We start from the raw sequence: 21,767 nt of genomic DNA on the forward strand, positions 1-21,767 counted from the left end.
CAATGGAGAGACACAGAGAGAGAGCTGGTCATTGCTACCTGTTACAAATACAAGAATCTATAAGATTATTATATTTTTCAATGTTTCCTTTATGTTGAGATATGACAGTCTCTTGAGGAGGAATATGGTGATAATCCCAAACTCTGCCAAACGACAGTCCCATGTGATTAGTTGTCATGGAGAAAAAGGTCCAGGTTAACACTTACAAAAAATCCCGGTTTTACATCTTGACATAAAAGAGGGTCTGGCTGTTCTTTCTGGATGCAAACTCATTTAGACTCAGAGACCTGAAGAGGGATGGTGCTGGAGGATGCAGCAGTATAGGTAAAACTGTGAGAGACTTGTAAAAGTTGGTGTGCTGCTTAAAAGGACCAAGAGAACAATTGGTCACTTTGAAGATTAAAGGACAGGGAATTTCCAGGGTTGGTCTCATGGCTGGAAGTCAATTTGAAGATACTTAGAAGGTTGAGTGAAGGGACTTTCAAAGGATAATCGAAGTTTTACCCTGTCATACAAGCCAAAAGGTAGCTCAATGAAATGCCAGAAGGACTTGAACCACAAAGCTAGCAGACTGCTCAGAATGTAGCATAATGTCAAATCAAGTTGTCAAGTATTTCCAGTTATGTTAATTGGTTAATGGGAGATCATTTTCTGTAGTTGGAGTGTTAGTCACTTATTAGGGTAATGTCTCGTCCATGATGATATTTTATTGGTTACAGTGAAATCTTGTGAGAGACATTGCATCAGCTTTGTGCAATCCATAAATCTATTTAAAAGTTATCAGTTAATGTACCACAGTACACATTTAGAACTGAATCTGTTACGAGCCAGTGTTACTGGGGACAAAACATAAATGAAGAAAAGTAGCAGAACATTGGATGACCATATGCAGAGACAGAAAAAGCTATTTTGTTGGGATTTGCTGGTTGTATTGAAATGGAATCAAGTACAAGTAGTGTTGCAGAGTCAACTGTCAAGTCAAACACCGTGGATGTCAGGGTTGAATAGAATCGACTGATTGTGGTCATAAAGAATGACACTAGTAACCTTGACCAGAGCAATCTTAATTTTGTGGGGCAGGGTAAACACTGAATTAGGACATTCAAATGGATTTCATAATCTATATCAAAAAGACTTATACTTCTTTTGACAGATTTTCCCATTTGCTTTTTCATCACATTCTAGGTGTGCAATTGAACGACATTGCAAACCTTGAATCGCAGAGACTACGAAGCACACTAAGAAGTGCTACTAAAATAGTTCTTTCAAAAAAAAAGGCAAAAGAGACACATGCCACAAAGAGCAAGTGGTTGAAGTCATTTCTTTTATCTCTAGAATCTTGTGCCATTGACCAGTTTGGTGTTGGCTCATATCAGCAATTCTCCACAAAGGAACCCTTTGCATCAAAATCAAGCCATGACAGAAGGTGGTGAGTAGAGATTATGTGCTTCTGAACAGGTTGGGAAACAATCAGATGCGAAGGCAAGGAAGTCATCTCCATTGTGACTCTCCGGAACACATTTCAAATGGAAACATTTCAGCAGATATTGAAAAATGGACATTGTTGGATTAGCCTCTTGGTCCTGGAAATTGTTAATTCTTTATAAATAAGATATTTATCCTCAAAGCAAAAATTGAACAAGCTTCGCTATATTTTCTTCACAAAGCTGTAATTTTCTCTCAGAATAATTTTAAATAAAGAAAGCAAACGTATATTCTCTTCACCATTTATTTTGCACAGAAGCCTCAGTATCAGTCTCTGTCAACTTTGATCATTCTTCTCTCCTTTCCATAAATGAAGACACAATGTAATTTTATTATATGACTGTAGCCACATTAAATTAATAAACATAATTGCAGCATAATGCTGGAAAATGCTGGAAAAAGGATGCATGCCTGGCGGCATCTGTGGAGAGAGTAGAGTTAACATTTCAGGCTCCAATTCATGATTTCTGATGAAAGATCACTGACTTGAAATGTTACCCATGCCTCTCTCTCCAGATGATTCCAGCAGTGCTGAGTATTTCTCGTATTTACAGTTTTTAGTTCAGATTTCCAGTATCTGCAGAATACTGTTTCTGTATAAATAAAATGCACTTGAATAGTTATGAACCATGAAACAAGCACAAGGAGCTAATATAGATTTGCCTTGATCCAAAAACAGTTAATATTTCCTGATTATAAGTTGTGGCAAACAAACATTAATGTAACAGAATATAATAAATAGATTCAACTTCAGGTAACTAGCAGAGACATCTAAAGCACTTGCCAAAAAAATCAAACCTACAATACAGATGATACTTTAGATGCGCATGCAATTAAGACATCTCAAACAAAATACAATATTTATGTAAAGCAGTTCTCTTCTCTAAGACACTTCATTTATCCAAGATTTATTAATTTTTGTTGTTTGAGTTTAGAATTTTTTTTCTCCACATTTAGTGTACATCATGTGCATACATACAAATACTTCAATCTTATTCTTCCAATGCTTACCCGAACCAGCTGGAGGGGGAAGGGCCCTCTGGAATTTTCTGGCACATTAATTGGAGGAATGACCCAATCTCTCTTCTGTCGTTTCAGCCCATTGGAGCTCTGCTGTTGGCGCCATGGAAACAGTGTATCATCAAGATGCTGTTCAGACTCAGGAGGCATATTTTTCCTTCCATTCTGCACATGAAATAAAAGACAAACTCTTCAGAAATCCCTTCAGGAAATCGCTTGCTGAAACAGCCTCTGATAGTCAGTCTAACCCAAAGAAAATCCATGCACATGAACATAAATCAAAGTGTTCCAGTTCAACAACTTGAGACAACTCATTTGCAACTGTTTAACTAAAACACAAAGATTATCATATATCAATCAACTTGGATTTTGGAATAACTGTATTCATCCAATAAGTACTATTGAAAATAAGATATCCATACCTATAAAAAATGCAGCTTTTCTTTAAAACCTTGTGAAACCTTTACATGATCTGATCCAATTTGGTACTCAAAATAGAGTAACAAGAACACAGTTTACTTCCATGCAGTAGCAAATTCAAAATGGATTTATTTTTCATTTATTCATATCAAAACTCAAAATATTGCACCAGCTGTGCAATTCAGTGCTAAATAAAGCATTATTTGGACCAAGCTAATCTTCACTGCCTGAGTTTAGTGAACTGCTTCTCCACAATGTAACCTTCATTCCCATGTAATTTGCTTATTGTGATTATATCTATCATCCTTTTATATGGGATACACTTACTTTGAGGTAATTAATCTTCTCCAAGTTTCTAACAAGAGACAAATAACTGTAGTTCAGGCAAATCTATATTTCAAACAGTTAGAAAAGTTTGGATTATGCTCAAGGCCTCTGATTCTTCAAAAGTTTTCTTCAATATGTCTGAAGGTAGGATTTTAGTCCATCAAAGCAGTCATGATCTTCACATATTGTAAAAAAGATATATCAATTTCTAATGACCTGACTGAAAGAATCTCACAAATTTTCAAGTCTGTAGTCTTGCACAGTAACAAACTAACTAAATGCAATATTGTCTAAATACTATTTTGTATGCAATTCATCCCATGGACTGCATTTGTCTTTTACCATAATCAAAAGATCTCCTGCTGTGATTATATGTTATACTGTCCTTTAAGTAGACACTTCATTTGCCTTCACTAGGTCCAAAGCAATTCTCCTTTCCTGATGGCCTGCTTCTTTTCTTCCTACCCAGCATGGAAACCTTTAATCCTAGAATGGACTTTCATAGCGAGGGTCACACTCAAATTTCCTTCTCTCTAGCCCAAGCCAGGTGAATTTACAAACCTCCTTCAAATCCTTTCAAACTCAAAATCTTCAATTTGAACACAAGCTCCCAGTTGCATTCTTACATTGAATAATATCAGTAATTTCTCTGCTTCAGGTGAAGGACTAGCTACCTCTATCTCCTGTTCTCTGCTTCTCAGATGGCTGAAAACTGACTTGCGTTTCAAAGGATCATTGGTATCTTAGAAATTCATACCACAGTGACCTGATCTGGACCGTGTATCCAGGTAGAAATGTTAATAACTTTCCTGGATTATCAGATACATTTTATGTTAGAACCATGTAGACAGTTTAAACTTCTATTAATTTCTAAAACTGAACATTTCTAACATGTTGCTGTGGGATCGGAAAGCAGAGTCATCTGGCCAGGACCTGAGCAAGTCAAATTTTGGGCAAGGGAATTGCATGAGAGACCAAAGTTCAGAATCCTGGTGGTAGGATGAATTTTTGGAAATTAAATTCTTGGAATTTTAAAAGTGGTTCAAGGTTTCCAACAGTAAGCATTGAGAAGCCCTATCTCCCTACAGCACGTGGACTGTGGAATTCAAGAAAGCAACTCAACCCCACTTCTCAAAGACAACTAGGGCTGGGCAATAAATGCTGGCATAGCCAGTGAGGCCCACATTCCATTAGTGAAGAAAAGAAAATGCATTTGCATCTCATCCATTCTTATTAAAAGGCCAGATTGCCAGAATTAAGTTTCCCCTTTCAATACATGCCTCAGATCCACGAGTGCACAGCAAAGCAGAGAGCAGGTATGATAGTCATCTTCTCTGCCATGTGAATGAGTCACCATTGCTTTGTACTCTTTGGGAAGCATTCGTCCATGCCAGGCAATAATTGAGATTCAGAATCAGTAGTCTATGTTGCACAGGGGAACGAGATTCATCAAGGGTGGAGGAGCTGTATGTTAATGTGGATGGTGCAACTGTGTGAGAAAGGTTTCACCGACAAGGTTGGTCATATCAACAATGGGGTTTTGGAAATAAAATTCAGGGTATTCTGAAGCTGCTTGGATAATGACAGAAATAAGGATAGTGGGATATGTTGGGTAGGAATTTCCAGATGGGAAATAGATGCACTCATGGGGAACAAGAGTGGTCTTTAGATAAAGGAGCAGGTGGGTGGCTTTGATTACGGGAGGGCTATGGGTCAGGTTGGGTATATGGATAGATCTGGGCTGTTTTGGTTCCTAATATGTGGATGACTATATACAGGATTCTTGCATAACAGCAAAGTTCTCAATGTTTGAGTTTGAGATTGAGATTTGTTGTCACATGTACCAAGATACAGTGAAAAGTGTTGTTTTGCATGCTCTACAGTCAGATTGTGCTGTACAAAGTGCACCAGGGTACCAGAATAGAGTGCAGAATACAGTGTTACAGATGCAGAGAAGGTGCAGAGAGCAAGAGATCAACATTAACATTTGAGAGGTCTGTTCAAAAGTATAATAACAGTGTGGAAAACGCTGTTCTTGAATCTGTTGGAGCATGCTTTAAAATTTGTATATCTTCTGCTGTTTATAAGTGGATGGAAAAGAGCATAACATTGGTGGGAAGGGCTTTTGATTATATTGCTTTCCCAAGGCAGCAGGGCGTACAGATGGAGTCAATGGATGGAAGGCTGGTTTGCGTGGTGGATGGGCTACATTCACGACTCTCTGTACTTTCTTGCAGTCTTGAGAAGAGTAGTTGCTATACTATGTTGTGATGCATCCAGATAGGATGCTTTCTATGGTGCATCTATAAAAATTGGTAAGAGTGTTTGTGGACATGCTGTATTTTCTTAGCCTCCTCAAGAAGTAGAAGCATTGTTGTGCTAATTGACCATCATGTCAACATGGATCGACCAGGACAAATTGTTGGTGAGCACCATTCCTAGGAACTTGGCGCTCACTCATTTCCACCTCAGCACTGTTGATACAGACAGGACTGTGACCTCCACTCCTTTTCTTGAAGTCAATGACCAGCTCCTTCTTTTTGCTGACATTGGTGGAGAGACTGATGCCTTTATAGTATGCAGCTAAGCACTCAACCACTTTCCTGTATTGTGTCTCATCGTTGTTGGGATTGACCTACAATGTTGGTGTCGTCAGCAAACTTATTAACAGAGGTTGGGATGGAATTTGGCCACACTGTCATGAATGTGTAAGGAGTATAGTAGGGGGTTGAGTACGCAACCTTGTGGGGCACCTGTGTTGTGGATTATGGTGGAGGAGGTGTTGTCACCTATTCTTACTGATTGCAGTCTATGGGTCAAGAAGTCAAGGATCCAGTTGCCATGGGGGGAGCTGCGACCTAGGTTTTCGAGTTTAGAGATGAATTTCTTGGAATTATAGTGTTGAAGGCAGAACTGTAGTCAATAAGTGGGAGCTTGATGTTCCAGATGTTTAGATGTTCCAGTGATGAGTGTAGGGCAAGATAGACAGCATCTGCCACTGACCTGTTGCATGAGTAGACAAATTGCAACAAGTCAAGGCAATTTGATAGGCTAGAGCTGATGTGACCCATGACTGACCTCTCAAAGCCTCTTCATAATTAAGGAGGTCAGAGTCACTGAGCTGTAGTCATCGAGGCATGATACATAATATTTATTTGGTGGTCTTCTTGAAGCAGGTATGGACTGCATATCGTACTAGGTACATGTCTGTCTACTGGTCCACACAGGATCTGAGTGCACAGCCAGGGGACTCCATCTGGTCCAGTTACTTTCTGTGGATTCACTCTCAAGAAGGCTGATCTAACTTCTGTGGCAGTGACCACGGGTACAGTTGTCTTTGAGATTGTTAGGATAGGTGACATAATTTCATTGACCTCCTCTTCAAAGCCAGTGTAGAATGCATTGAGTTCATGTACCATTACCCATGATTCTGCTCAACTTCACTTTGTAGCATGTTATGTTGGGTAAGCCTTGCCTCAACTGACCGGTATCAGTGTGGTTATTCTGGATCTGAAACTTAGTTTCGTACTGTTTCTTGGCTTCTCTGATGGCCTTACAAAGATCGTACCTGGATTTCCTGTATAGGTCAGGGTTGCCCAACTTGACTGAATTAGACCTGGATTTCAGTAGAGAGTGGGTCTCCCAGTACATGCATGGTTTCTGTTCAGGGAACATTTGGATTAACAATGTTGACACAGGTGTCATGATCATAAACTGGGGATAGTCAAGCACAAGTTGGGGTGGGTTCGGGTGCATTGGCAAGAGTTGATGAACGTCAGGGAGGAGACGTTGGTGGTGGATCTTTTTAAACTTATGTCACCATTTTACCCTTTTCCAGTGTAGAATGCAACTCCTCACTCACAGTGAACATTCAAATTGAAGAGAGGGTCTTTGTAGACGGGAGGGGTTATTGTGATGTTCCTGGGGCAAAGTAAAGGCAATGGTTGTAATAATAACTCAACTGCTTGAGGACTATCCTTAAGTGTGTTCTGGTCTCTATGGAGAAGGTCACAGGGCCTTACTTTTACTCCATGACTCAGGAGTCTCATAACATGAGGCTTCAAATAAGATCAGGAGCTGCAGTGGAGCTTGAGATGAAGTCATTTACAGTTGTCTGAACCAGGATGAGAGAAATCCAGCAAATAAATTCTGAACAGATCAATCCCTTCCCTTTGTTCACATATATCACATCATGGAGTTTAATTTAGATAAATGCATTTTGGAAAATCAAATCAGAGCCGGACTTATAAACTTAATGGTAAGGTCTGTGGGAGTGTTGCTGTACAAAGAGACCTTGGAATGCAATTTCATAGATCCTTGAAAGTAGAGTCTCAGGTAGATAGGATATTGAAGGTGGTGGTTGGTATGCTTTTCTTTATTGGGTAGAGCATTGAGTATAGGAGTTGGGAGGTCATGTTGTGGGTGTACAGGACATTGGTTAGGCCACTTTTGGAATATTGCGTGCAATTCTGGTCTCCTTCCTATTGGAAGGATGTTGTGAAACTTGAAAGGATTCAGAAAAGGATGTAACCTAGTTGGAGATTTGAGCTATTGGGAGATGTTGAAGAGGCTGGAACTGCTTTTTCTGGAGAGTTGGAGGCTGAGGGGTGGCTTATAGAAGTTTATGAAATCATGAGGGGCATGGATGGAATAAATAGACAAGAACTTTTACCCAGAGTGTGGGAGTCCAGAGATAGCGGCCATAGGATGAGAGGGGGAAAATTTAAAAGGGATTTAAGGGGTAACGTTTTCACACAGTGGGTGGTACGTGGATGGAATGAGCTGCCAGAGGAAGTGGAGGAGGCTGGCACAATTACAGCATTTAAAAGGCATCTGAATGGGTATGTGACAGGAGGGTTTAGAGGGATATGGGCCGGGTGCTAGCAAATGGGACTAGATTAGGTTAGGATATCTGGTCAGCATGGACGAGTTGGACCGATGAGTCTGTTTCCACGCTGTACATCTCTATGACTCTGTTACTCTATGAACCCGAAGCTTGGGACAGCCGAACTCCAGACATCGATTTGCATTAGGCATTGGTGAACTGTGAGGCCTCTTTCTTTCCTTGAGTGATTAACAGTCAATCCATAATCAGTGTATTTTTCATTGTCCATTAATCTAATCATCTAGCACCTTCTTTCCATTAAGACATCTTGGTCTTCTCTGTAACTTTCAACAATACAGTCAGTGCAGTCACCAAGGGCCAAATGGTCTCCTTCTGTACTATAACAATTATGTGATTCTGTAAATAAAACTACCCAGCTTTGTTATCATACGGCACACTAGAATAGGTTACACGATGCCCTTCATTTCTCCATTTTTAACCATAGATTCAAGAGACTGTGCCTAAACAGAACAATTTTCTTAGTTTTGTATTTATTACAACTAATGTTTTATCACTACGAAAATTAGTGGTTTTCATGAGTTATTTTGGTTTTCATCGATGGAATTGTTTAAATCTTCAGAAATGGCCATTTTCTATTCTTTTGCAGTTCCTTTGACTCAAGGGTTTTTTACAAAGACATTAAGGACAAAAGCGTAACTAGGGAGAGAATAGGGCTCCTCAAAGATCAGCAAGGCGGCCTTTGTGTGGAGCCACAGGAGATACTAAATGAGTATTTTGCATCAGTGCTTCCTGTGGAAAAAGACATGGAAGGTATAGAATGTAGGGTAATATATGGTGACATCTTGAAAAATATCCATATTACAGAGGAGGAAGTGCCGGATGTCTTGAAACGCATAAAAGTGGATAAATCCCCAGGACCTGATCAGGTGCACCCTAGAACTTTGTGGGTAGCTAGGGAAGTGATTGCTGGGCCTCTTGCTGAGATATTTGGATTATCGACAGTCACAGGTGAGGTGCTGGAAGACTAGAGGTTGGCAAACGTGGTGCCACTTTTTAAGAAAGATGATAAGGACAAGCCATGGAACTATAGACCAGTGAGCCTGACGTCGGTGGTGGGCAAGTTGTTGGAGGGAATCCTGAGGGACATGATGTAAATGTATTTAGAAAGGCAAGGACTGATTAGAGATAGTCAACATGGCTTTGTGTGTGGGAAATCATGTCTCACAAACTTGAGTTTTTAGATGAAGTAACAAAGAAGATTGATGAGGGCAGAATGGTAGATGTGATCTATATGGACTTCAGTAAGGCGTTCGACAAGGCTCCCCATGGGAGACTGGTGAGCAAGGTTAGATCTCATGGACTACAGGGAGAACTAGCGACTTGGATACAGAACTGGCTGAAAGGCAGAAGACAGAGGATGATGGTGGAGGGTCATTTTTCAGACTGGAGGCCTGTGCCCAGTGGAGTGCCACAAGGATCAGCGCTGGGTCCAATACTTTTCATCATTTATATAAATGATTTGGATGTGAGCATAAGAGGTGTAGTTAGTAAGTTTGCAGATGACACCAAAATTGGTGGTGTACTGAACAGCAAAGAAGGTTACCTCAGATTACAACAGGACCTTGATCAGGTGGGCCAATGGGCTGAAAGGTGGCAGATGGAGTTTACTTTAGATAAATGTGAGGTACTGCATTTTGGGAAAGCAAGTTTTAGCAGCACTTATACACTTAATGGTAAGGTTCAGAGTGTTGCTGAACAAAGAGACCTTGGAGTGCAGGTTCATAGCTCCTTGAAAGTGGAGACACAGGTAGATAGAATAGTGAAGAAGGTTTTTGGTATGCTTTCCTTTATTGGTCAGAATATTGAGTACAAGAGTTGGGAGATCATGTTGTGGCTGTACAGGACATTGGTTAGGCCACTTTTGGAATATTGCGTGCAATTCTGGTCTCCTTCCTATCGGAAAAATGTTGTGAAACTTGGAAGGGTTCAGAATAGATTTACAAGGATTTTGCCAGAGCTGGAGGATTTGAGCTATAGGGAGAGGTTGAATAGGCTGGAGTTGTTTTCCCTGGAGCATCGGAGGCTGAGGGGTGACCTTATAGAGGTTTATAAAATCATGAGGGGCATGGATAGGGTAAATAGACAAAGTCTTTTCCCTGGGGTCAGGGAGAGGGGAAAGATATAAAAGAGACGTATGGGGCAACTTTTTCACGCAGAGAGTGGTACGTGTATGGAATGAGCTGCCAGAGGATGTGGTGGATGCTGGTACAATTACAACATTTAAAAGGGATCTGGATGGGTATATGAATAGGAAAGGTTTGGAGGGATATGGGCCGGGTGCTGGCAGGTAGGACTAGATTAGGTTGAGATATCTGGTTGGCATGGACAGGTTGGACCGAAGGATCTGTTTCCGTGCTGTACATCTCTATGACTCTATAATTATCTGCTGTATGTATTAAAGCTCCTTGGAATGTAATGTTTGGTTGCTGATTCTTGCTATTATCTTTGAGCAAAATACAAAATAATTAGTTCATAATTTATCAGGTAGAGTATTGTTATGCCACAAAAAAATTATCTGGATGTCCAAATAAAGAAATGCTCTTCAATATGTACAGTGTTTCTGAAACAAAAATCCTTTCAATGAGTCATCACTTTATGCCCCGCCACAAACAATGCTTCAGGACTCATTTTTATTACCAAGTCAACATTGACTCCATAACAGAAGTGATACCGAAAACAACTAATAGCCATAACTTTAATGTGTTGAGACACAGAACCAAAAAACTCTGTTTGAAATCAAGTCTTAATGGGCACTCAGCCCTGGGGTAAGGACCAAAGTAATTTTAAGTGACATAAGGAATATTCTCCCTTTACAAGCACTCAAATACACTGTCATCTCAGTTGACCAAGAAATGACCATGAGACCCTATGAAATAGTTCGAGTCGAGCTATCTCAGTTCCTTGGTTATAATTTGCAACTGATGGTGGGAACGAGGAAAAGATTCCACAGCAAACATTGTGTCATCTCATTTAATATCACTGAACTGTAATATTATGAAGATGATTTTATTGTAGCCTGTTAACTCGCTCTCATTCAGTACCACTGCTTTTGAGTGCGAGCAGCGGCTGAGTTTAAACGAACCCGGAAGGCTACAGCTAAGAAAGAGCGAGAGCAGCAGGGGGAAGTGACGATGACCAGAAGGGCAGCCGGGAAGGAAAGCAGTGAGTATAAATACTCACCCTTCGACGCCAACGGTCATTTTGAGTGCGAGCAGCAGCTGAGTTTAAACGAACCCGGAAGGCTACAGCTAAGGTGAGACAGTTTGTTTTAAAATTACTTATTGGTAGCGGGCAGCGGTGTTTTTTTTTCTCTTTACAGAAAGAGCAGGAGCAGCAGGGGGAAGTGACGACGACCAGAGGGGCAGCCGGAAGCTAGTGTAGCGCAAGCTTACCTGGGTAGGTTTTTTTTGCCTATAAAAGCACGCAGGAGAGGGACCCGAGGCACTACAGAGGTACTGCCTCCCACCCTCCCTCCTCCTCTAACCTAATAATAAGACCCGTTGTGGTAAGTAGGTAAGTGCTGCATTTTGCTTGTTCTATTCTTTAGACCTAGTTTTTTTTAAAAGGTTACTTTTAGAGGGATGGCAGTGAAGGCAGTGCAATGTTCCTCTTGCAACATGTTTGAGGTGAGGGATACCATGGTCGTACCTGCTGATTACACTTGCAGGAAGTGCACCCATCTCCAGCTCCTCCAAGACCGTGTTAGAGAACTGGAGCTGGAGTTGGATGAACTTAGGATCATTCGGGAGGCAGAGGGGGTCATAGATCGGAGCTTTAGGGAAGTAGTAACTCCAAAGATTGCAGACAGATGGGTGACAGTGAGGGGGACTGGGAGGAAGCAGCCAGTGCAGGGACCCCCTGCAGCCGTTCCCCTCAAGAACAAGTATACCGTTTTGGATACTTGTGGGGGGGACGACTTACCATGGGTAAGTAATGGGGCTCAGGCCTCTGGCACGGAGCCTGTCCCCGTTGCTCAGAAGGGAAGGGTGGAGAAGAGCAGAGCAATAGTTATTGGGGACTCGATAGTTCGGGGCACAGATAGGCGGTTCTGTGGGGGCGAGAGAGACTCACGTTTGGTATGTTGCCTCCCAGGTGCAAGGGTACGTGACGTCTCTGATCGTGTTTTCTGGGTCCTTAAGGGGGAGGGGGAGCAGCCCGAAGTCGTGGTCCACATTGGCACCAACGACATAGGTAGGAGGAGGGCTGAGGATGTTAGGCAGGCTTTCAGGGAGCTAGGTTGGAAGCTCAGAGTTGGAACAAACAGAGTTGTTGTCTCTGGTTTGTTACCGGTGCCACGTGATAGAGAGTCGAGGAATAGGGAGAGAGAACAGTTAAATGCGTGGCTACAGGGATGGTGCAGGAGGGAGGGATTCCGGTATCTGGATAACTGGGGTTCTTTCTGGGGAAGGTGGGACCTCTATAAACAGGATGGTCTACACCTGAACCTGAGGGGCACCAGTATCCTTGGGGGGAGGTTTGCTAGTGCTCTTGGGGGGGGGGTTTAAACTAACTCTGCAGAGGCATGGGAACCTAGACTGTAGCTTTAGGGTGCAGAACCTGGAGTGTAGGGAGGTTAGGAACATGGCATCAATCTCAAAGGAGGGTGTCTGTAAACAGGAAAGTGGCTTGAAGTGTGTATACTTCAATGCAAGAAGTGTACGAAATAAGGTAGGTGAACTTGCAGCGTGGGTTGGTACCTGGGACTTCGATGTTGTGGCTATTACGGAGACATGGGTAGAACAGGGACAGGATTGGCTGTTGCAGGTTCCAGGGTTTAAATGTTTTAGTAGGATCAGAGGTGGGGGTAAGAGAGGGGGAGGTGTGGCATTGCTTGTCAAAGATCGTATTACAGCGGTGGAAAGGACGATGGATAAAGACTCGCCATCTGAGGTAGTTTAGGTTGAGGTTAGGAATAGGAAAAGTGAGGTCACCCTGTTAGGAGTTTTCTACAGGCCTCCTAATAGTCCTAGAGATGTAGAAGAAAGGATTGCGAGGATGATTCAGGAGAAGAGTGAAAGTAATAGGGTGGTTGTTATGGGGTCTTTAACTTTCCAGATATTGACTGGGAAAGCTATAGCTCGAGTTCGTTAGATGGGTCGGTGTTTGTCAAATGTGTGCAGGAGGGTTTCCTGATACAATATGTAGACAGGCCAACAAGAGGTGAGGCCATACTGGATTTGGTTCTGGGTAACGAACCAGGCCAGGTGTTAGAATTGGAGGTAGGTGAGCACTTTGGGGACAGTGACCACAATTCGGTGACTTTTACTCTAGTGATGGAGAGGGATAAGTGTGCACTGCAGAGCAAGAGTTATAGCTGGGGGCAGGGAAATTATGATGCGGTGAGGCACGACTAGGATGCGTGGCTTGGAAAAGTAGGCTTCAAGGCATGGGCACAATTGATATGTGGAGCTTGTTCAAGGAGCAACTATTGAGTGTCCTTGATAAGTATGTACCTGTCAGGCAGGGTGGAAAGGGTCGTGTGAAGGAGCCGTAGTTTAATAAGGAATTGGAATCCCTTGTTAAATGGAAGAGGGCGGCCTATGTAAAGATGAGGCGTGAAGGTTCAATTGGGGTGATTGAGAGTTATAAGGTAGCCAGGAAGGATCTGAAGAGAGAGCTAAGAGCAGCAAGGAGGGGACATGAAAAGTCCTTAGTTGGTAGGATTAGGGAAAACCCTTAGGCTTTCTATCGGTATGTCAGGAATAAAAGAATGACTAGGCTACTGCAAAAAATACAGAGGTATGGCATTGAGGGCGAGTTGGAGGTTTGGATTAGGAATTGGCTGGCTGGAAGAAGACAAAGGGTAGTAGTTGATGGTAAAGGTTCATCTTGGAGTGCAGTTACTAGCGGTGTTCCGCAAGGATCTGTTTTGGGACCATTGCTGTTTGTCATTTTTATAAATGACCTGGAGGAGGGGCTAGAAGGTTGGGTGAGCAAGTTTGCAGATGATACGAAAGTCGGTGGAGCTGTTGACAGTGAGGAAGGATGTGTCACGTTACAGCAGGATATAGATAAGTTGCAGAGCTGGGCAGAACGGTGGCAAATGGAGTTCAATGTAGGTAAGTGTGAGGTGATTCGCTTTGGTAAGAGTAACAAAAAGACGGGGTACTGGGCTAATGGTCAGACACTTGGTAGTGTGGATGAGCAGAGGGATCTTGGTGTCCATGTACACAGCTCTCTGAAAGTTGCCACCCAGGTAAATAGTGCAGTGAAGAAGGCATATGGCGTACTGGCTTTTATTGGTAGAGGAATTGAGTTCCGGAGTCCTGAGGTCATGTTGCAGTTGTATAAGACTCTGGTGCGGCCGCATCTGGAGTATTGTGTGCAGTTTTGGTCGCCATACTATAGGAAGGATGTGGAGGCACTGGAACGGGTGCAGAGGAGGTTTACCAGGATGTTGCCTGGTATGGTAGAAAGATCGTATGAGGAAAGGCTGAGGCACTTGGGGCTGTTTTCATTAGAGAAACAAAGGTTTAGAGGTGACTTGATAGAGGTGTACAAGATGATTAGGGGTTTAGATAGGGTTGACCATGAGAACCTTTTTCCACATATGGAGTCAGCTATTACGAGGGGGCATAACTTTAAATTAAGGGGTGGTAGGTATAGGACAGATGTTAGGGGTAGATTCTTTACTCAGCGAGTCATGAATTCATGGAATGCCCTGCCAGTAGCAGTGGTGGACTCTCCCTCTTTATGGGCATTTAAATGGGCATTGGATAGGCATATGGAGGATAGTGGGCTAGTGTAGGTTAGGTGGGCTTGGATCGGCGCAACATCAAGGGCCAAAGGGCCTGTACTGCGCTGTATTTTTCTATGTTCTATGTTCTATGTTCTATGCTTAAACATTAAACATTCCTGGCAGCATCTGCGGAGAGAGAAACCACTGGTCCTGCCAGACGTCATGAGTTTCTCCAGCATTCTGTATGTTTGTTTCAAATTTCCAGCATCCACTAAAATTTGCCTTTAAATATTAAACAAGCTCCATTTAAATCTATTGACCTAATCAATTTTATGTATCACCTGCAAATCTAAATTTGGACAAGAAATGCCTAAAATTACCAGCAAAACCAAAATAGCATTAAATATTTGAACACAGGCTGATTGTCCCCAGAGTCTATTGAAGTACCGTTTTAATTCGTGTTTCACGGAGGGTTAGTCTCTGCAAAACCTAATGAATCTTCTCATGTGATCATCCCAAACTGGCCTCATCAACTACCTACCCTGCCCCTATGGTGCCCTTCTTATTGGATTCTAGCCCAACTGCCTTACTGGAAGTAAATGGCACTGTTAGGGTGTCCTGGGATATACCAGCATCTCTGGCATCGGCACCACATTTAAAATACTGTTGCACACCCAGTCCAAGTGCTTGCAGTCTGGAGTCACCCTGCATGGTTGCAGATATTCATTCTGGGTATGGTGGAGAAGGGGAAACTGGCACACTACTTTGTGGAGGGAACTTGAAGATGCTGGTGGATGGGATGCTCTAGAAGAGGGATGTCTGCTTCCGACAGGAGCGGCAGAGGAACTCACAACATCAGACCCTGTCAGCCTGGCACCCAGGCCAGTGCAATGTCCATGGTCTAGAGGAAAGCCCAGTAATGCAAGAAAGAAGGTCAATCTTTCTATTCTTCCTGGCTACGTGCCACCATCTTCTCTCTGCTACTTAACACACACTCAATCTCTTGCTACTGTACCTAACTCCCAAAGTTTGTGCTCTACCACTCAACACTATCGCTTGCATCACCTTTCTATTGGCTTTCAAATGTCCAATTCCCCCACTATTACCCCTGCATGCACTCTGCATTGCCTGCTCATTCACTTGTCATCAATTACCCCCACCACTGTATCAGTGCTAACAGCTGTGCTACCAGACTTTGTTATACTCAATCCCTCCTCCTCTACATTACAGGAGAATAGGTGTTGAAAAGGGCCAAATGAGCCCACGAAAAGTGGTGGGATGCCAGATATTTGTCTCCTTAAGAGGAGAAGACTTTGGCCCTATCCGGTAAAGACCAGTACCATTCCTATGGGAAAGCAGAAATCACCATATCCCAGCAACAAAGGAAATAGTATTGCTCATTGTTGTGCTACTCTCCCATGATCCCCATTGTGCATATATATTGTTAGCATGTCACAACTTTTACCCCTTGGTCACAACGCATTCTCTCTTTTGTTTCCTGCAGGGACCAACAGGATGTCCATGGTCTCCTCAGTCTTGAGTGTTTTCCTCCACATCCGAGGGACAGCAGACAGATCTTCAGCAGAAACATCAGTAAGGCTGCCTCCTGCACCTCCCGACTGCTTAAGTACTGAGACCAAAATGGATATTTTATCAAAAGGGTTGGGATCCTTCTGCATCAGGCAGGAGTGTGTCTGGTTGCCCTTTTGGTTGGTTGATGCCATGCAGAGCCAGATTTAGCAGGCTCAGTGCCTGCTGGATATGCAGACAGATCTGTGCTCCATCACTCTTGCCATTGTTGCCCATGACGACAAATTCAACTTGCTCCAGTTGTTCCTTCCTCACAAGGAGACAAGAAGGCACTAATAAGCAAGATCACGCATTCAGAGAACCGCTGGAGACCAGGCACTTGAGGACCAAATACTGTTGGCAATTAGGGACTTCAGGTACAAGAGCAGCAGACACTGGACAACCTGACACAAAAGGACTGCATCAATACAGTTGGCACCCTGCTGCCTTTGGTATACAAGCACCTTGGTGCCCCTATGAATAGGTGGGAGGCTGCCATGGAGAGCCAGGTCCCGCAGTTTCAGAGTCAGCTGTATATACACACAAACTAGCACTCCATCCACTAACCACTGGTGCTCAGGGCAAAGACAGTAGTCGCCCAGAGGAGCAGAATCCACACAGAGACCACTTAACAGTCTCCTCTCAGGTCCCTCCAGTGATGGTCTCACCTTCCGCCTCTACTCTGCCTGCCCACCTCAGCCCTGTGCAAGGTCAAACCCAGGAAGACACTTCTCAGGCAGGGCACACTCAGCATGTCACAAACACACCCAGCTTGCCCAACAAAGCCTCCAATGTCAACAGGTTCCACTGTAGGTCCAGCTCCCTCCATCTTGGCTACATGGCCTGGAACTACACCAAGACATAGTGGGAAGGTAAGAATGAAGACAACCTTTTGAGGGCACCTAAATGGGTGACACCTAAATGTAAACAGGTTTTCACCTTTGTAAATATATGTTCAGTTTTCACCACTGCAGATAAGACTTTTATGTAGTAATTATTGAAACATTGAAAGTATACAGCCCATCCATCCTTAGCGCTATACAATATTCCATGCCCACGTTGTAAGCGAGTAGCTTCTGCACAATGTTTTTGGAATGGGTAAATGGCAGATGGCTGTTACTTTCAACTGGGTTAATCTCTCGAGGCTTAAAAACATTGCGTTTGTAAAACAGATATCAATGGAATTCAGTTATTAACTTGCACAATATGGTCAGGGTTGTTGGGTCGAGGTTTTGAAGAAATACACTTGGCTAATAAGAAATATGCAGCATGCGGTGCTCGGAGACATCTTTGAGCTCCATTGTGTGGGTTCCTGTTGAATGGTGTTGCATTTTGAGGAGTCTAACATCATCCAAACTTAAGACCCTCCCTTACAGAATGAAATATGTACATCACCCATTCTGGCTATGGGTCACAGCCATTTTCATCTCCATTATGCACTTGTTTATTTTAAGAGCGCAATGGAAGACAACAGCAGTCACTCTTTGAACATCCTCCGACTCAACCTCTTCATCCTTGTGAACCTGCATCCTAGTAACCCCATTGGCTTCTTCAGGTGCCCATTCTATCAGTATATCTAAGTCTTCATCTCCCCACATTACCTCCCCCCAACCCCCTCCACCCCTTCGAGCCAGGTCAAGTAAGGAATGCCAGGTCTGGAAGTGCACTGTCCCCCATGGAAGCCAGGGTGTTGCTTACCATCAATGAACTAGGTCAAAATCTTGGAATTCCCTCCTTCATGGCATTGTGAGTCAACTCTCAGTAGGTGAACTGCAGTTGTTCAAGAATGCAGCTCACCACCACCTTCTCAAGGACAACTAGGGATGGGCAATATATGCTAGCCAGCCAGCGACGCCCACATCTCACAAATGAATAAAAACATCACACCAACTCCCACATGACTGCTTTCCCTCCCAGGCTCCATCATCTCCCCCACTTTTATATTGAGTTGCCCCCTTTCAATGTTATCATCTCCTCTGCATTCCAGCATTCCCACTCCAGTTTCCAACATTAACTTCCCTAACTTGCTTCCGACAGCAGCAGCCCCTGGAAACACATTCTTGACTTTTCGTGGATGGACCCCTCCCAGGGCTATATCTTATTCACCCCCTTGAATGACTTAGCTGGACAGCCCTGAAAAATGAGACATCAACACACCCTGACTGACATCTGTACAGGTCCTTAACTGTCTTCAAACATGCCCCCAGACTGGTAGCACTGGAGACCCTACTGGTATACAGAGGTATGAACTACCTGCTCCTGACCAGCCCCAGATTGAACTCAAGCTGCTGGACTTCTGTGTAAACTTTCTATGACTTACCGTGCCTGGATTGCTTGGGCTACCTCCCTGGACTTCACTGAGCATGACTCCCCTTAGACTTTGACACTTGACAGTCTGCTTGCAGCACTCACAGTGCATTTATTATGTATGCAGCTGGCACATGGTGCAGATGTCAGATTGATTTATTGTTGTGTCACACAGCAACATACCCACCTCTTTGACTGATGATAGCCGACCAGCATGACTGACTGGCTGGCTTTACTTCTGCACTGAATGGCAAGGCATGACAGAAGTACAGTGGGTCTTTAAAGTATGGCTGAGGGGGCAAAGGGTTTAAACACAAGGCAAGGCAGGGATGTTGTAAGCATGCAGATCGGTGCAAGCTGAAGGATGGCTAAGACAGCAAGAAAGCAGCCCTAAGCTGCAACCTGATCCAATCTGTAAGCTGGATGTCTGCCCCTCCTCATACAATGTGAATGTTAGATGCACTGTGGCAGTGCAGAGTAGATTGTAAATGGATTGGAGGTGAGCCATCAAGATGTGGAGAGTCTGACATGGATGTGGTGTATGTGGTTGCTGCCCATGCAGCATGTCCTGAGATGGGGTGTCCTGTGCTCAAGATGGAAGCATGAAGGAAAAGCAGCTACCTGAATTCCAAGCACCTAGCTTCTATCCTGTGGGCAGCAGAATTGCAGAATGCAGACCAATGAGTGAAATAACAAGTGATAATTTCGGTGAATAGACCTCCCACCATGCATTAGCAAGAATCTCATTCGACATCCAAAGTTTAGTTAGAAAACGCGTCTTGTCAGTGTCGACATTAAAGGATCACCTAATCACAATCACCTGATGAAGGAGCGTCGCTCCGAAAGCTAGTGTGCTTCCAATTAAACCTGTTGGACTATAACCTGGTGTTGTGTGATTTTTGACATTAAAGAAGACCTTACTTGACTTCTCATGTGATTTTCCAAACTTTCTAACCACAGCTCACATCGTTCAGAGTTTGCAATGGTTTTAAAGGTGATCTTTTAAGATAGCAAAACTACTCAATGAAAGTGAATACTATTTGATTTTCAAAAAGGAGGATAAAATATGTAAATGTGGATAAGGTTAAGGTAATTTGTCTCTGAATGCAACACTTTCTTTACATTTTTGTGACCAAGAAACAATTGCAATGCCATGTACAACCCATTTCAGAAGGAACTTAAATAATATGGTGTCTTCTGGTGTTATGATTGCAGCTAATGTTAAAACTAAACCAGTCAGATTCCAGATAATGGATAGGAGACAGTAATGACTGCAGATGCTGGGAATCGGTGGCACAGTGGTTAGCACTGCTGCCTCACAATTCCCACCTCGGGCAACTGTCTGTGTGGAGTTTGCACATTCTCCCCGTGTCTGCGTGGGCTTCCTTCGGGTGCTCCGGTTTCCTGCCACAGTCACAAAGATGTGCAGGTTAGGTGAATTGGCCATGCTAAATTGCCCATAGTGTTAGGTGTGGGTGGATTGCTCTTCAGAGGGTCGGTGTGGACTTGTTGGGCCGAAGGGCCTGTCTCCACACTATAAGTAATCTAATCTAATCAAAGTGAAGCTGGAAGAGCACTGCAGGGCAGACAGCACCCAAGGATCAGGAGAATCAATGTTTTGAGCCCAAATCCCAGACAGTACCTGACTCGATAGATCACACTTGGATTTGCTTTGATTTAATCAAAGTGATGTCTTATTGAACATAATCATGCAATATCACAAATTTTGTTCTAGCAGTAAAAACAGAAGTTTATCAACAAAAAAAGAATATAAAATAAAATAAATCACAACATGTACTTATAACACCACTTCAAAGATGTTTTTAAATACATAGTAAAAGTACAATCTCATTAAACACAAAATACACATTCATAAATTGTTAGGAAAAAGAAGCAGAACTTTGTATACCACTTAAAACATCACTCATACAATATTCATACTCGAGTCCCTATCTCTAACATACTGGTAGATTTAAGACACTTGTGACTTCAACGTTGAGACTGGAACTGCTGATAGCTTCTTCCTTGAGATCTTATATGACTGAGTATAAAATTTATTCTGCTTCTTTAGGGTGTTATACCAATATTTGTGGTTTTAGGCTAACACTAACTCTTCACTCTAGGGCAACATAATTCACTATGTATTCCTCACTTCTCAGGAACACTGAACTGTATAGTCATCTTATTTCTAAGAGCTCCACAGACAGCACAAATCTCAAAGTAGAACTGAAAACAAAACTGTCCTCTCAAGGTTATGGGTGTTTTCCTTAAGCTTAAAATGTCAAGTTTCAGAAGGTTCTAACAAATCTGGAGGCCCCATTATTTACCTTGCTGGGTCACAAAACTATCTAAGATAAACAAATCCATTAGTCACATGTACACATGCCCATTTAACCTCAAGCCAGACTTCAAAGGCAGTTTTAACAGAAATCACCACGGCAACAGAATTACTTACAAGTTAATAATTAACTTCAGGTACAGATAAAACCAACAGGTTACTAACCCCAAAAAACAAGAAACCCAAACATCACAATGAATTATATAAGAATCTCACAGTGTACATCACTCTTGAGAATGTAGACAAACTCAATCAACACGTGCCAAATTCTGGGCATTATGATGTGTGTTAGGGAAGAGATATAAAAGCTGAGATATCACCAGTAGTTTTTGCCCTGAGTGTCTGCTTTGAAGGCAGTTTTTTTAAACACAGTATCCTTCTGTTGATTTCATCAGAAGTTGACATCTGCTTTTTTCAGCACAGACCTTGCAAAGATTCTGCAATCGTCCAAATGTCTTTAATGTGCATAAAAGTTCCTGTTGACAAGCACTCTTTAAATAGGAGTTTGCACTCCATGTATTGTTTTCAACTAATTCCTGGGAAACTATTGTACAATTTACCAATACAAAACTCACTTCAAATAGAGAAAGAGAACAAAATCCTGTTTAACTTTTAGACATAAAAGGTCTACACAATTCTCAATTCCTTCATGTTTTCCAACAGTGGGCTCATTCTGTTTCTGAGAGTTTTCAAGATTCCATACTGAATCGATACTG

General features: G+C 42.7%; 1 protein-coding gene across 2 annotated transcripts in view; it reads right to left on the bottom strand.

The window, feature by feature from the left end:
* LOC122560076 (cadherin-4-like) overlaps positions 1-21,767 on the bottom strand; it is a 673,208-nt gene that overhangs the window by 247,620 nt on the left and 403,821 nt on the right. Inside the window, exons 1-2 of one of the 2 annotated variants that reach the window (XM_043710293.2) lie at positions 18,727-18,798; positions 2,497-2,670 (exon numbers count right to left, since the gene is read on the bottom strand). In XM_043710293.2, the coding sequence (XP_043566228.2) occupies positions 2,497-2,670; positions 18,727-18,771 (219 nt within the window). In that variant the 5' untranslated portion in view covers positions 18,772-18,798. Of the gene's footprint in view, positions 1-2,496; positions 2,671-18,726; positions 18,799-21,767 lie in introns of those variants that run through there. The other variant, XM_043710292.2, reaches the window with a different exon arrangement.

This window comes from Chiloscyllium plagiosum, unplaced genomic scaffold, assembly GCF_037043375.1.
Source record: "Chiloscyllium plagiosum isolate Xiang-an unplaced genomic scaffold, Cpla_swu_hap1 HiC_scaffold_15, whole genome shotgun sequence".
Classification (NCBI taxonomy): domain Eukaryota; kingdom Metazoa; phylum Chordata; class Chondrichthyes; order Orectolobiformes; family Hemiscylliidae; genus Chiloscyllium; species Chiloscyllium plagiosum.